This window comes from Lipophrys pholis, assembly GCF_963383615.2.
Source record: "Lipophrys pholis genome assembly, chromosome: 15".
NCBI classification, from domain to species: Eukaryota; Metazoa; Chordata; class Actinopteri; order Blenniiformes; family Blenniidae; genus Lipophrys; species Lipophrys pholis.
The window spans coordinates 20,349,610-20,366,756 of record NC_137642.1 but is presented as its reverse complement, the minus strand read 5'-3'; the positions used below and the strand labels follow the sequence as shown (position 1 = coordinate 20,366,756).

The following is a 17,147-nucleotide window of genomic DNA, read 5'->3' as shown; positions in this document are numbered from 1 at the left end:
AGAAGCAACACCTAACTCCTTTCAGTTACACTAACGCATGGAATTGTAATTGTTGACTAAAGGATCTTTGGTTTTCTTCCAAGCTTAACCCTTTACTAGCGAGGTTTGTGCATCAAAATGCAGTAATAACAATAACAAGTATGTACACATATAAAATATAAGACAGCTGAAATTAGCAGTGAGCCAGTAAACATAGGCCCCATTTACATGACAACTTTTTCTAATAAAAACAGAAAACTTTCAATGCATTCATTTTGGCTGTCCGTTTCAACGACAGCGTTGTTCGGAACCACTAAAATTCTCCAAAGTAACACGCGAGGTTGAAGTTTTCAAAAACAGCCCGACTCTGTTTCTGTGTAAACGGACATCGTTTTTTAAATGTTGCCATGCAAACTTGAAGCTTTTCTGAAATGAAAACACAAAAATTATGCGTTGACACTTTACATGTTGCGTAAACGGGGCCTTAGATATCAGGAGGTCATTCTGCCCTTTTCTTTGAAAGACAGCTAAAGTTAGCAGCTAACTAGTTATAGCTATAGCGATAGAAGTTAATTCAGCAACCTCCAGATATTCCCATCATAAGGTTATTCTGCATTTTTTCATCGCAAGACACTTAAATATTTAGCAGTTATCTGGTATAGTGGCTAGTTTAGCAGCAAAACAGTACGAAACTTCTGACAGGAAGTCTGTTTTCCCCTTTTCTTGGCAAGAAAGCTAAAGTTAGCAACTCGCCAGTAAACATGTTGGTTCATGAGCATAAGAGAAATAAACTTCTATCACGTGGTATTCCTTCTCTTTTTCTTCGGAAGAGAAACTGTGAGAAAGTATTTTAGTATCCAAAAAGAGACATTTTTGTCAGAATATCTGTTTTTCGTTTGATTGCAGAGTTGCTAAAGTTAGCAACTCGTAGTAGAATGTAGTCTGTTTAGTGTCATCATTTTCCCTTAAGAGGTCTTAATAATTCTTAACATTGCAAGACTGCTAAAGGTACCAACTAGTTGATTAATACTGTGGCTAGTTTAACAGCTACAGAGGCGGATGTTTCAGTTATCAGGTGGTGGAGAACAAAAACAGATCGAAAAGATAAAGTGAATATGCCTGACAGCTGATATCGTTTCATTGAAAATTCAATTTTATTGTTTTTTTGCAAGCCATCAGCCATAAATAATGTCTCAAATTTGCACAGTGAGGACTCAATCAAAATGTATTTGTACAAAATGTGACATGGATCACGGATCGAGAAGGTGATGGGTTCAAATTCTGCCCGGGGCTTTTCTGTGTGGAGTTTGCATGTTCTTCCCATGTGTGCCTGGGTTTCCTCTGGGTACTCTGGTTTCGAAAAACATGTATGTGAGGTTAATTGGTGACCCTAAGTTGCCCCTAGGTATGGATGGATGGATGGATGGATGGATGGATGGATGGATGGATGGATGGGAATTGACACAAATAATACAACAGTATGAAATGAATCAGCTGCCTCTAAACAACACTTGTGTGTGTTTTTACATGCTGCTGTATTTTAGCCAATATTTATATCTATTCCGAGCACATCGGTACACTGAGAACGTGCTGAACGGAGGCCGAGCTACAGACTTCAGAGTTGTAGATGGAGGGAGAGAGAGAGAGAGAGCGAGAGAGAGAGAGCGAGAGAGAGAGAGAGAGAGAGAGAGAGAGAGAGAGAGAGAGAGAGAGAGAGAGAGAGACGTAGTGAAAGGAGGTGTTTTCTCGGTAACAACCTCATTGAATATCACTGGCTTTGAATGTGTGAGATCAAAGCTCCCGTCGCACCGGGCATTCCGCGACAGTAATCGCGTGCGCGCGGCCGGGGAGGCACGCACAGCACGCGGCGTGTGCGTGCACGCGTGTGATTCTCGTTAGCTGCTGCCTCTCTGCACCGCGGCAAACTGTCAGCTCGCTGTAGCATACTGAATTTCTCCCTCCTTCCTCTTTCTCCCACATCCCCTCCCCACCGGCGTCTTGTCTCACTCTCTCTCCATCTTTCCCTCTGACCCCTCTCACTCTCGTTTTCTTTTCCTCCCCCCCTTCCATCTCTCCAGCTCCATTTCTTTGAAATTTTAATCACCCAATAAACAGGCATGCATTTCAATGTGAGAGGGGATTCAGCCACGGATTGAGAGAGCTGGGGGTGGGGGTGGGGGGTTCGGGGGGTATATGTGTGTGAAGTGATTGTGGTCTTGCAGTTTGTACTAAAGAGAATGATTAATCCCAGCCTTTGATTCTGTATTCATTGGGATGCTGCAGCATGAGTCTGTGTGTGCAAGTATGTGCAAGTGTGTGTGTTTTAGCTTGCATGCATGCGTGCCTTGCTGTATGCTCTGCTACACAATGCACTGGATGCATTCATCTCACTGCATGTGCTTCAAACACATACATGTTTAAAGAGTGTGTGTGTGTGTGTGTGTGTGTGTGTGTGTGTGTGTGTGTGTGTGTGTGTGTGTGTGTGTGTGTGTGTGTATGCTTGCGCACACTTTTGCACGCCTGCAGAGAAAACACACTCTGATCTGTGGGAGTGCAGAATGAGTAATACTGTAGATGTACCACTTTTTCAAGGGAACATTATTCGCTATTTTTATACAGAGTTTACTCTGGCGCTCGCCGCTCTCAGCCGGGCCGCTGACGAGCGCTTACCTTGCCCGCTGCGTCCCTCCTCGTCCTCGCGGCGCCGCACTCACCGGGCCCGCTCCCGGCAGGCTGGGAAATGACAGCCACTGTAATCTGATGTGTAGTTTGGAGTGTTGTAATCTCCACCAAATCTATCGTTTTTCTGGAGTAGGCAAAGGGAGAACACAGAATGTGACGGAGCGGTGAACCGCAAGGTGGAAAGGATCCGAAATCTGTGCAATGCTGCTCATTTCGGTGCTTGCAGTGTTTTCATTTTGTAAGAAGCAATGCAGAAGGAATATTTGAGTAAACGTCAGAGTTTTATTTGAACTATTGTTTAATAATCACCTACTCTGGAGCAGATAAGTGAAGTTATTGTATGTTTATGACTAGAGGTGTAGTGGTTAGCCTCCCAGCAATAAAATGAGATTAGAGTCCGGGCTGAGTTTGCATGTTCTCCCTGGCATGAGGATTTTCTCAGTGTACTCCATCTATTCCTTCTGAAGTCGATCAGTGACTTAGCCCCTGTCCACATGACAATGTTAATAAATAAACTAAAAAGATAAAATTAAGTAATTGAAACTAGTTTGTGAGTTACATAATATCTGTCTCAGTCATGTAAATCCTCCTTGAGCTCTACCTCTATTTGAGAATTAGATTTATTTAAAGTTTTTGAGTGTGGTGCATTCAGGGTACTCAGGAAATCTTGGTTTTTCACGATTTGTTACATTACATATATTCACACCATCACAACGCTCCTAAGCGTTTTGGCACACTGGTAATGGGGAGTCTGCAGATACACACAATCACACTTCTACTGGCAAGCGTATCCTTAACACAGCGTCCCTGGGCAGTGCTTGTCATCTGCACATCCATAAATCCAGCGCCCCCTCCATCCCACAAACACACTTTTTTTTTCTTTGAATATCACTACTGGGTTTTTTTTTTTTTTTCCTTCACACCCTTCCTCTTCAATTGTCCACTGACCCGTGAGTCGGCAACGAGGCGCATTTCAACAGGAGTTTTCTCCCCTGACACGAGCTCGTCTCGCTCGGCAATCGATCTTCACCCGCCCTCCCTCCTGTCACTTCATCCACCTCTTCGTCCTTCCTCTTTCCCACTGCCGTGACCACCACCTCTTCCTCCTCCTCCTCCTCCTCCTGCACCTCCTCCACCTTCACCGCCCTCTGACAGGAGAGCACGGAATAATTGGAGGAGTCTTGAACAGTCAGTGGACAGCTTGGCAGTCTCTCTCTCTCTCTCTCTCTCTCTCTCTCTCTCTCTCTCTCTCTCTCTCTCTCTCTCTATCCTCACACTCATGGATGAGTGATGCCCATGACAGACTGCATCCTCTGAGAGCCCCTTCTGGCAATTACCACACACACACACACACACACACACACACACACACACACACACACACACACACACACACACACACACACACACACACACACACACACACACACACACACACACACACACACACACACACACACACACACACACACACACACATCAGAGACTCCCACATCACTTAACCAGTTGTCTTCAACTAAAAGGGCCGAGCGGAAACACTCTACTGCCTCTACTCATCAACCTCTCAACACACCACAGTGCACACACACACACACCATAGTGTGCGCGCGCGCGCGCGCACGCACGCACGCACGCACGCACGCACGCACGCACACACACACACACACACACACACACGAAAATACACTCTACAAGCTTGTTGTTGATGAGTATCTTCACCCTCTGTTTCTATTGATGTGTGTGTGTGTGTGTGTGTCTGTGTGTGTGTGTCTCTGTGTGTGTGTGTGTGTGTGTGTGTGTGTGTGTGTGTGTGTGTGTGTGTGTGTGTGTGTGTGTGTGTGTGTGTGTGTGTGTGTGTGTGTGTGTGAGATGCTGATGGGTTTGAAGCACTCTCCATGTAAAAGTCTACTGAAGGAGAAATCTCTGGTCCCCTCGTCCACAAAGCATTGAGAGACACTTTACCTGCAAACCTGCCTTGGTGTTTAACATACCGGTTGCTTTTCGCTGACTTTAGCGGCCCAAAGTATTTTGGTTAATTGTGTTTAGGTCATACCTGATGCAGTTGATGGCAATAAAGAGGAAGCTTGCCTGGAGTTCTGGTTCTGTGTTGACAGACTGATTTTCAGGTTCTAAAAGCAGTAGATTCTGGTTCCTTGGCTTTACAGATCTGATAGGTCTTATGTTGACTTGCAAAGCCTCTCTCTATGAGGCGTTTACTGAGCACAGCTCGCACACCACTATAATTATAGTGTCGTGGAGGTCTGTGCCTTTTATAAAGTAAAAGGGCGACTGCAGCCGACTCAACGTACTCTTGCAACATACAGGACGTTTGGTCCTCGGTGGAGTTAGACTGTTTCGACACGGTCGCACTGCTCTGAGACCGAAAGCTCAGAAATCTTAGTAGATCAGAATCTTTGCGTTAAATCTGCTGACATGCAAATTCCAAGCACTTGATTATTGTTTGTAATTTGGCACCAGCATCATTGCCTCATAGGTTAATGTTCCTCAATAAGTAAGTTGTTTTTTGTTTAAGGGGGCAACTCAAACATGCACTTTCACATCCCTTTCTGTCCTTCTTTGGTCAGCTTGCTGTTTACCAAAGTGAAGCTCGAAGAGATACTGTTCGGCCCGGCTGCGGCCCTGCAGACCTGCGAGGACATGCTGCAACGCTGGCAAATCCGCTACGATGTCAGCCGCTCCAGGTGAGATTATGCATGTCTGCACGACCTCACTGCATGTTTCTTTGTTTTTTCTAACATTTTACATGTTGGTTTTCTGCTGGGATATTGATTTTGCATAACGTGCACATAATAATGCATATATAATAATTTTTTGATATGTAACATCTGAATCTTTTTGCCTTATTGAGTGCCTGTTAAGATCATTAGATTGCAGATTGCATTTTTGTTTTCCTTCTTTCTTTCTGTCTAGTTCCACTTTCAGAAGTCTTAACTTGTCAGGTCATCCGTGGCAAACTGAGGAATATCGCCACTGTGTACTGAAAAGCCTTTTATTAGTTCCTTAGATATGAGGTGGCGGAACCTTAACTAAATAGCATCTAAAGGAAGGATTGTATTTAAAATTGCTCACAAATCCCCGGAGAACAAAAAGCCAATTTTTTTTAACTCACAAGATATTCTCAGAAAAAGGAGTAGTCTTGAAAGGGTATAAATCGATTTTGTAATTGGATCGCTGTACATGATCTCCTTGTGTGCCAGTGAGACGGATGACAGCAGCAGTATCCCGATGGCTGAGAGGGCAGAGGTCAGCCCTGGAGCCAGGAAACCCTCCATCCACCTCACCCTGCCGGACTTCCAGGACGCCTCCACAGGTCCGCCACTCTTTGCTGTCACTGTGCATATTTGGACTTGAATGGGCTGGATTGATTACTTTAAGTTAAACACAACTCTCTTTGGCGTTGGGTAAATATCAGTGAGAAAGGTGAATTTGTAGGTCAGTCTGACCCCCTGTCGATTGGCCTCTTCTGAATTAAAAGCCTGTTTACCTGTCTGGAACCAAGCTTTGTGGAGCAGATTTGCTGTTGAAATATCAATGATGTGTCTGACCTCCAAGCCTGAGGAAATTGAGGGTGTCCTGAACATGAATCCCTATCAGAATGGTTCAATGTAGAAAGGCAAGCATTGAATCTGAATGTCTTTGTATTTTCTTCTATATATGCTAAATAAATACAACATTCCCACCACTGACTACTGGTACCCATTGTTTCTTCACTTCAGGTTCACAAACCCCGTCCTCAGTCGCTGTTTCCCGCCTGGAGGCGGCGCTCTCCGAGGTGTCAGACATCAGCTCCACTCGTCGCCAAGGACCCACCTACATCTGGAACACCCTCGAACGCATTTGGCTTCAGGCTGGTGAGACGGAAACTTGTGTAACTTGTAGCTGGATTTCAAAAAAGGTTAGGATCTCTCAGAAGCTCTGGGATTCCTTCCTCAGACTATTAGTTATGTTTTCCCGTATCCATGTCCATCGTGATCTGGTCCTTTATATTAATTTTCCGCTTAACTACAAAAACAGGGAAACATTTTACTATGAAGAAACACACATTGGTTTTCATATGGCTCGTTATTATTAAGCCGAATAAATAGTTATTATATTAGACAAGGCAAAGCGAACCAACACTGGACTAAAAATGTTTTCAAACTATGTCCCTAAACATTAGATTTTTACAAGTGTTTCTGAGATCTCGAGCTTTTCTTTTTTTTTTTTTTTAAACTTAATTTTTATTGACATTTTTTCAGTTTTCACAGTTACAGTGTCAGGGCAAAACAAATAGATCTCGAGCTTTTCAACTACCGTATTTTCACGACTATAAGGCGCACATAAAAGTCTTAGATTTTCTTCAAAATGTGCGGCGCGCCCTATGGTGCAGTGCGCCCTATGTGTGTGTTGTTGTTGTAAAGCGGACGTAGTAGTGAACACCATGAGAACGTTAAAGGGGGAAGTGTGGGCGTGGATTGTATATAAATGAACGGGTATGTGCGTTATGCAGAACATCGTTGTTTTAACAACCCTGAAAATGGCGAAGAGACACGCATATGAAGCAGTTTAAACTGAAGGCCATCAGCTACGCGGAGGAACATGGAAATAGAGCAGCCGCGAGAGAATTTAAGATTAATGAATCGATGGTTCGCAAGTGGAGGAAGCTGGAAAACGAGCTCCGACAGGTGAAGAAGACGCAGCTGAGTTTCCGCGGACATAAGGCGAGGTGGCCCGAGTTGGAGGAAAGACTCGAGCAGTGGATCATCGCACAAAGAACGAGTGGGAGAAGCGTTTCCACGGTCACCATTCGACTAAAAGCAGTAACGCTAGCAGAAGAAATGAAAATTTAACATTTCCGCTGGACATCGGTGTGAACCGGCCGTTCAAAGTAAGGCTGCGAGCGGCGTGGGAGCGATGGATGACCGATGGAGACCACAGTTTCACTAAGAGTGGAAGGCAGCGCCGGGCGAGTTACGCCACAATTTGCAAATGGATTGTAGATGCTTGGGCTAGCGTGTCTGCTGGCACTGTTGTTCGAGCTTTCGCAAAAGTCGGCATCATTTCCAAGGAGCCGCACGGCACGGAAAGTGACTCTGACAGTGAAGAAAATGAACCTGGTATGTTTGATGGAGATTTAGCGCAGCTGTTCAATTCAGAAACAGAGGACGAGGAGTTCGATGGGTTTGATTGATGACGATTACAGGTAAAAAAAATGTTAGTACTTTGTAATCAATACTTAAATAAAGCACAACCAAACTCAGTTTTGCTCCCGCTCTATTTTTAAATACGCACACTTGTATGCTTGTGTGTGTGTGTTGTTGTAATGCGGACACCATGAGAACGTTAAAGGGGGAAGTGTGGGCATGGAACCCGCGCCCTATGAGCAGGTGCGCCTTATGTGTGTGTTAAATGCAGTAATGGCACACATAACTGAGACTGCGCCTTTTAGTACGGTGCGCCTTTTGGTCGTGAAAATACGGTAAAACTATCAGACTTTTTAACCCCTGGTAAGATTTTTGGGAAATTGAGAGTTTCCTGAACTGTTACTTTCATTGTCTTGACATATTCACCTTCAGAATGATCTTTTAGTCTATGACATGTCATAAGAATATACTTTGAATATTGATTTCAGTCAGTGTGAAATACCAAGTAATGCTCAGCACTAGACTAAGTCATTTCAAGTGAAGAATATATTTTTACACCTATCCTTGTGCGTAAAAAAAGAAAGAAAATACAGCCGTTTCTCATAAAAGCTTCATTCCATGCGAGGTCAACAGATGCTCGGCGTGTTGCGTCTTGTTCCTCCTTCTTCCTCCTCTAGTGTCACTTTTCCACCTCTTTTGGTCGTGTACTGCTGATAAACCGATCTGAAATGAGGACTGTGTCTGCAGATACAGTTCCTGGGGAATATGCTCGAATGTGTGGCATTTGAAGAACAAGATGTACAATTTATGCAACCTCACGATCCCCCAAAGACTTCCCCAGAAGAAGGAGTAGTTGTTGGGTCTCTATTGTGCACATCCTGAACATCATTGATGCTCTACTTACGCCAGCTGGCAAGCAGATTAAACGTCCACTAGATTTGGAAAAGAACATCAGTGCTTTGTTCAAACACTCAACTTCATTTTGTCAGTTTTGTTCTTCCTGTTGGCTTGAATTAGCTCAACAACCAATGTGACCTTAGTCTGGATAAAGTAGAAATATATGATGGATGAGTGGAGTTAAATGCAAGCTGATTATTAAAACAAAGAAACCAATATCCGTCCATAATTCTTCTTTACCGATGGTTTCCAAACGTCTCTCCTGGGGGTCTCCTTGTTGGGCTTTTCCCCTGAAAACCTTCCAGACCATCCTCTGCTCTCCCATGCTATTACTTTATAGGGAAGCCACCCAAACGCTGGCGTATATGACAGGGTTTAAAATAAAAGTGATGTCCATTTTTCCAGGTTGGCTCGAGATTAGATATTCATTAGAATTTTCTTTATCATATGGAAACATCTTCCCTTTGATTTATGCCACAAACTAAGATCAAAGTGGATCCAGCTCAAGTAGGAAGGTGATGTCAGACTAGGCAATTAAAATATGTTCTAAGTTTGTTTCCATTGCCCATTTTTAATCACCAATAATTCTGAAATATGGATTTGTTGTAGACATGCAACTAGTCACTAGTATTGTATCATAGGAGATTTAAAATATGATGTAGATCAGTGTGAACGTCATGTTTGCGTCTTATAATACAGCGGCTAGTAAACCACAACTTGACAAATAAGACAACTTTCCTGCAAATATTTTTGAAAATCGTGACATGTCAAACAATTCCTAAAAAATTCAAACATGCTGCTCAAATACAAGTAATTATTTATAGAAATAAAATTGTTGTTTTTAATGCTTTCATATATGAGGAAATAAAGACGATTGAAGCTTTGCAGGCTAGTTGTGGTCTGTACTGACCACTCCAAAGAGAAAAACAAAGTACATGTTTCTTTGATTCAACCATTGATTTTCTTTCCTGAAATCTGCTGATCCTCAGTTACGTCCAGTAAAACAAATCAAGTCTAAAGTAGGCCGCAGTCATTTTAGCACCACTGCATTCTGCATGTGCAGGAAGAGTGCCGTGCACCATCATACGTGTGGCCACCTCTCTATTAGGGACACGTTGCCAGTCATGCATACTGTTATTACCTGCTCGCCTTCAGCCTCCACTCTGCCCGTCGAAGTTCACAGAGAGCAAAGCAGTCAGTGAAAATGAAGAGCTGCTCTGCACAAACAGCACTCCCATCCGTCCGTCCGTCCACTCAGCTGGACAGGCTGAAGCATGAGAATGGGAATCCACACAATGAGGGCAGTGATGCAGCCGACACACTCGTGCAGTGCATTGCATTGCAGGGTTGGGTGGAAGGGCGAAAAGGTCTCATGCCTCCTTCCATGTCTGACCTATGAACTGTGCTATTTTTCTGCTGAGAATAGGCAAAATAGAACACCCTCGCCAAGCTCGCGTATGTGTGTGTGTGGGAGCCCGAGGGCGTGTCCCGCAACTCAAGGCCGGGACACGATCCCTCCCCTTCTCTTCTCCCCAGCATTCCTCTTCTCCTCTGTCACTTCCCTTCTACAGGCTCACATCCGAATCGACCCACAAAAGGGGGGTAAAAAAACCAAACAACCAGAGGGCTTTTTAAAATTCATGCACGTTGCAATGTATGATGCATAAAACACACCTGTAGATATAGAAATAATCTCCCGGCATAGAAGCAAGGATCTCATTTCTGAGTGTTCAGGTGAGCTATGGGAATACGAAAAGGCCTTATATAACCATTCGTTCAAGCCTTTTTTCCCCGAAATAAAGCATTAAAAACAAACCCACAGGCTGGGAAAAGACTCTTTTTTTTTTTTTTTTTTCATCTCGCAGAGGTAGCATGCGTGCTCTAAGTGTTTCCCATCTGTGCATCCATGAGACACAGGTAAACAAACAAAACATCCGCTACCAAACACACACGCGGGCTCGTTGCGCTCAGGAGCAGACGGCGCTTTCAGTGTATTTGTACAACACGGTTCACTCCATCTTTCTCTGTAACGAACACACACAGGGTGCAGTCTGGGGTGACTCATGGGGTCTTCCCGGGTGTTGACTCTACCTCCACTCAGAGGACTGACTGACTGACAGCGCCTCACTCCGGCGTCCCGGACAAGCCCCTCCGGTCAGCTCCACGTTCGAGGTTTCATTGGTGGATAAAGTGCTTGTGGGCGGGAATCTAAGTGTGTGTGTGTGTGTGTGTGTGTGTGTGTGTGTGTGTGTGTGTGTGTGTGTGTGTGTGTGTGTGTGTCTGGGGTTTGTCCTCATCCTCCCAGCAGCATCAGAAAGGAGGCAGGCAGCTCCAGCATGTGATGACCATATTTAGGCAATAGTTTCATGACTTCCCAGGCACTACATTTACCTCACTCTCTATTTCACGCTGTCTCTCTATTTCACGCTGTCTCTCTCTTTCTGTGTGTGTGTGTGTGTGTGTGTGTGTGTGTGTGTGTGTGTGTGTGTGTGTGTGTGTGTGTGTGTTTAAGTGAAGCATTTTGAGTGCTTTGCAGTTTACATTGACCCTCTTCCTGCTGAACTCACAGTTTATCTCTCGTCAATAGCAACGTTTACATGGACCCTGATATTCTAATTAATAGAACAGAGCGGAAATGACTCTAATAAACATCTCCACATGAGTATGAAGCTCACAAACATTACGATTTCAGTTTGTTGATGAGTGAGTCCAACAAACTGATCAGGATTGTTTCCTGTTTTGAAAGAAAGTAAATATTGCAAAAAAAATTTAAATAAGCAATGTTTCAGTGAGTTTGACAGCAACTCAATGACAAACCATCAACCAAACTGCAGCTTTTGAGGAATTATCCTGGTCAGCAATGTCCATTAAATATCAAAAGTGTTCCAAAAACAAAACAAAAAGCAATAAACTAGTGACTGTTTCATTGGTGGCCAGGGCTCAATGATGCACATGGTCGCATGAAGGCCCATAATATATGTTGACTTATACAAACAAATCTTCTAATGTGTCGTGGAACCTCAACAGATCAATTCTGTTCTTGTCTCAACTGGTGGTTGTAATGTAATGGCTGCTCCATGTGCTTCAATAATTGGTGACCAGTTCCTTCTACTGGCTGATGAGATTTTGTGAGTCGCAGCAGAGAAAATCAGGTGATGGAGTATAAAATGTGAGGAGGTTGTTTGAGGTGGTCGGGTGGTTAAAACAAGAAGAAAACAGGTAAAAGTATCATCACCTGATATAAAGTCAGTTTAAAATGGACTGAATCAAGTGGCTTCATTACCCAAACTTAACCCGAGCATGTGTCTGTGCTGAGGTTAGCAAAATGTTACCACGGCAGTGAAAACCAATTGGCTGTTGATTCTTAATTAAATTTGGCTCTAAAAATTCTGAAAAGTCAACATTATCTATTGTGTGCAGAAACAAGGAATGCCAAGGTTTTTTCCCTTCAGAGATGGACATGATACAACTTCTGTTATTTGTTTTGATGGTGGTCGGTTTGTTTTTTTCCTCAAAGATCAACTGCATTCGTAATACTATATTTTAAGTATCCTTCGTGGGCAATATTGGCCTTAAAAAGATATTAAACATTTTCTTAAATCCAGTTGAATGAAGGTTTCCTTGTCTGATCACTCATATTTTCTTCACCCCACCCTTTTATCATGGCCTATAACTCTCACTCTTCTCCTCTTGTTGCTACTTCACCTCTTTCTACCACCTCCTATATTTGCCCCGCTTTCCTCCTTCTCCGCTCTAACGCTTTATGTCCTCCTTCCATTGCAGGCGAGCTGTTCATGGCGGACAGCCGGCTTAAGGAGGCCCAGTTTTGCATTGCGGAGGCCAGCGCCATCTTCCCCAACTCCCACTCCGTCCTGCTGCAGCGGGGCCGCCTGGCCGAGCTCCGGGGCCAACTGGACGAAGCCAAGGGCCTGTACGACGAGGCCCTGGCGATCCATCCCACCGGGGAGCGAATACTGGTGCACATGGTGAGAGGCAGCGGACGGGCTTGTTAAACTGAGTTTGGATTTACTCAACGCGCACACACAACACAGTGGTCAGCACACACACACACACACACACACACACACACACACACACACACACACACACACACACACACACACACACACACACACACACACACACAACGTGCATGGATACACTTACACTTGAGTCTATTAAATTAAAACTGACGTAACAGGCAGGCTGAACATGTGCACGTATGCACTCCGGCATGCATGTGAACACACACCCGTGTAGCCATTTCCGGTGTCTCACTTGGGTTCACCAAATTACATTAAACCGTATGTTATGCAAGAGGCACAGAATCAAGTCAGATTGCTCAGTCATGTATACGAGCTCACATGCTGCAGCAGTGCGGGCAAATGTAAATGTGTCTCTTAAATCCGTTGGATTGCTGTGAAATCGAATATTTTCTTTAACGTTCACGCAACCCACACAAAGTGACACACAAACTCAGTGACCTTGCAGTGACACACTCAAAAAGTAGTTTAGATTCACAGTCACAATGTGTTTTTTAGATGAAGACTGATCCTCAGAATAGTCTGAAAGAACGCGCAAATGTGCAAACACACAAAGGACCCCAGACCCAGATTTCAACTGTTTTACTGTAACGCAACAGTGCACTACAGCGTGCTGCAGCCCCCCACAAATCTTAAGTAAGTTCAAATAAATCAAACCACTTCTGCCAATTTTGTGTTTTTTGTTCCACTGAAAGCATAATATATGCTCTTCATGAGTCATTATAGCACAACTGGCTGTGAAATACTCAGATTCTTTGATTTTCCACCGTCTTTAGTTTGTAAATAAATGATGACAAAGTCAAAATACGGGATAAAACAACAAAAATGAATTTATAACAAAGTCTGCAAAGAAAAGTCATGGAGGGCCGGCTGACGAAATGTCTCTCGCCACAATGAGAGCCGGTTTGCGCCTTCTTTTCAAATGAGACACAACCCAAATGAAAAATGCGTCAGATGTTGTAAATCACAGGTTGCTGATGTCGTGTTGTACACACAGCCTCCTCCCAGAATTTTCCATAATCTTATGGGCACATAGATCCGTTTTTGTTGTACTAATATTAGCGAAGACTGAGTAACACAAACTGCGGTCATGAATAAACCATAAAGACAATGAAATATTCCACAATCGGTATCGGATGAAATATCTGTGATTCTTCACCACAGCTTTCGTGCAGTCTGACATGCTTCATCAATAACTAATCGATACCTCATTAGGCTGAACCAGGTGAGCGGCTGGTGGAGCCGAACAAAAGCCCTCTGCGATACAAAGGCTCGGCCACATGTACTCAAGTGTACTGTGCGTTGGTGGAAGTGTAGAGGCTGTCTGAGAAGACGTTAATAAAAGGCTTTTCAATACTTCTGTGTGTTTCATGTTCGGTCTTATGAGACGAGATCGCTTCTCGCGGCTGATAATACATGTCGTCCTCTCAGCACCAGTAGAATGGTTCATCTATCGAGAATTTAAAAAAACTACAGGCGTAGAATGCAAAGTATAGTTTTTAACAGCGCTTCTGAGAGGTGGCTGAAATAGCGACCTGCTTGGATAGAATCAGCCAATCAGAACGACCCTGTGCAAGTCTGTGATTGGCCGGTTTTGTTGCACATTTGTTACCCTGACCTTACAGAGTGCAGCTGTTGAGCAAGAAAGACGTCACAAGTGCGTAGAGTGGATATCTGCAGGAGACCAAATAACAAAACTGAGTGAAAAACACCACAATTGTGCATGTATGTGGATCGATGCAAACATAAAAATATATTTTTTGAGCGCAGAATAGATTTTTGTTTGCTCAGTTTACGATTTTTTTTGGGGGGGGGGGTTTGCGTTCTGTGCTCAAAATTTAACATTGTGACGTCAAGATTGTGGCGCAAATATAATTCCATAAACCGCCAGCATCAGGACCGACACACTGCTGTCATAATTATCACGTTATAGCGCTGTCATGTGCTGAGACGTTTGGACTGAACTTCACATCATTTCAGATTAAAGAAACAAAACAAATGGAAATCCATCACCAACAAAAGGGAAAAAAAAAACAGCACTCAAAAGATTTGCTTTCTCTCTGCTGATCCTGATCACTCCCCCATATTTCTTTCATCCGAGCAGATCCTCTCTCTCTGTATCTCTCTCTCTCTCTCTAAAAGATCCTCTCTCGCCTACATCCACCCACGCTCTCGCTCAGTCTCCCTCCCAGTCTGCCTTCTTGATGATCCAATGGATTAACCACAGCTACTCTGACCTTTGAACTTTCTCTGTTGTCATGGTGAAGAGACTGGGGGATATTCCTCAAATCGAAGACTCACACACTCACACACTCACACACACGCACACAAAGGCAGTGACCATGGCCTCCATAGTGACCATAGATGTGCTGCTTGATATCACTTTGAGTTGAGTTTGAGACATCTTGTGACCACATAAGGTTAATGCTCATGCTCCCACTGTGCTCTTTTGGATCGTGTGTGTGTGTGTGTGTGTGTGTGTGTGTGTGTGTGTGTGTGTGTGTGTGTGTGTGTGTGTGTGTGTGTGTGTGTGTGTGTGTTGTGCGCACAGTCCCACTGGGGTAGACAAGAGGTACACATCTCTTCCATATTTGGCCTGTGGGAGAACCAATCCCAGGGGGTGAAAAGTTGAAACAAAGCCAGCTGGCAATGTCCTACTCTGGGTCTCTTACAGGACAGATGTGTTCTCAGTCTGGATGTGTGTGTGTGTGTGTGTGTGTGTGTGTGTGTGTGTGTGTGTGTGTGTGTGTGTGTGTGTGTGTGTGTGTGTGTGTGTGTGTGTGTGTGTGTGTGTGTGTGTGTGTGTGTGTGTGTGTGTGTGTGTGTGTGTGTGTGTGTGTGTGTGTGTGTGTGTGTGTGTGTGCCTTTCTCCGTGGACTTGGTGCACATGTGGACTATTTGTGCAAACTAAATGTATGCACTTGGATTAAGGCACATGTTGACCCAAATACAAAAAAAAAAAAAAAAGAAAAAAGAAAAGCTGCCGCCATATTGAATACTATATGTTGTGAAATATATTTAGACATGCTAATGGAGGAGTGAATGTGGTTAATAGTTGCGTCTCTGTTGCTGCGTTGCGTTGGAACCTAAGTGGGACAGTGTGTGGGACATTGCGTTTTGGAGCTCTGCCCATATTTCTGCCTCGCATTAACCCTCCAGAATGCAACATACAGTTGCTGCTCCTTCAGTGTCTCTGCCTTCATGCATTTATTTTTATACTGTATCTGCTGTGGACACTTTGTGTGCCAGTGGCCCATTTATTCTGCGCTGCCTGGAGGGGAATTCTGATGGTATTCTTGGGTGATATTCCTCCACTTGAGCCATTGTTCTGCAAAAAGTACATACTGTACTTCTTTTTCTTTTTTTTTCCCTTTTGAACGTCGTTACGATGTTTCCCGAGGTTTTTATTTGTAGAGATCACGGCTGCAGATGAAATAAGATGTTCTCCTGCGGTTTGCCTTCACGAGGACATTCCAGTTTGCCCCGGATTTCTTTTATAGACCTGACAGTATCAAACAGCAGAATATGATCAGTGTCGACAGAAACACAAAGACAAAGAGGTATCAAAGCTCATCAGTGGAACAGGTTACTGAAATGACATTTTTAAGGTGATTTAGCTATTTATCTGTATGTTATCATGTGACGTTTTCGGGTGCAAGTTCCTTTCAGTTCCCAACATACCTTATCGTAGTGATGCAGCGGACACATCAAACATAGACATGTATAAGTAGACACCTCATCGGCCGCCTCCAGTGCAGAATTTATAACACATTTTCACCTGGTTTGGTGTGCGACATACAACTGGAGCAAAGAAGCAACACAACGTAATCAGCAACACACGTCGCCAGCTGATTTTAAACAATATGCATACCAAAAGGCCTCGGCCAACTGTGACACCAAAGAAATTCACGACTCAGCAATTGCAATACAAATCTGCACCACAAGATGGCGTATTGAATCACTCAAAGAAGCTGCGTTATGAATGATGAATGCAAACATGTCTACGGCTACTACCCAGCGGTGTAGTCTATGTATTAAGCAGGGACATAACGTTCACCCATAATGTAATCCGCCGCATCCATGGACCAGAAATGAAGCGATAAAAATAGCATGATTAAAGCTAGTGAAGAAAATGATAAAAACGTCATTAGGGAAAGGCTTTTGTGAAGTTTACCTTGACTTGTTCACGCTAAAAGTGCATGTTTGTATGTGAATCCGCATCCAGAGGGAGATATATACATATTTTAGTATAACTTTTTGTTTATTAATTCATATTCTTATAACATCAGTAGGTTCAGTTACCTCAAATAGATATTGCACTATATTATAAATATTGTCATGGCAACAAGTGTTTTTGACAAGTCGTTAGATTGCAGTTGCAAAAAATTATACAAGTGACAGA

At 43.7% G+C, this 17,147-nt stretch overlaps 1 protein-coding gene across 2 annotated transcripts in view; it reads left to right on the top strand.

Moving 5' to 3' along the window:
* ttc7a (tetratricopeptide repeat domain 7A) overlaps nt 1-17,147 on the top strand; it is a 68,036-nt gene that overhangs the window by 30,364 nt on the left and 20,525 nt on the right. For both annotated transcript variants that reach the window (XM_080482051.1, XM_080482050.1), the window contains exons 17-20: nt 5,247-5,363; nt 5,880-5,992; nt 6,399-6,533; nt 12,486-12,688. In XM_080482051.1, the coding sequence (XP_080338177.1) occupies nt 5,247-5,363; nt 5,880-5,992; nt 6,399-6,533; nt 12,486-12,688 (568 nt within the window). The remainder of the gene's footprint in view (nt 1-5,246; nt 5,364-5,879; nt 5,993-6,398; nt 6,534-12,485; nt 12,689-17,147) is intronic.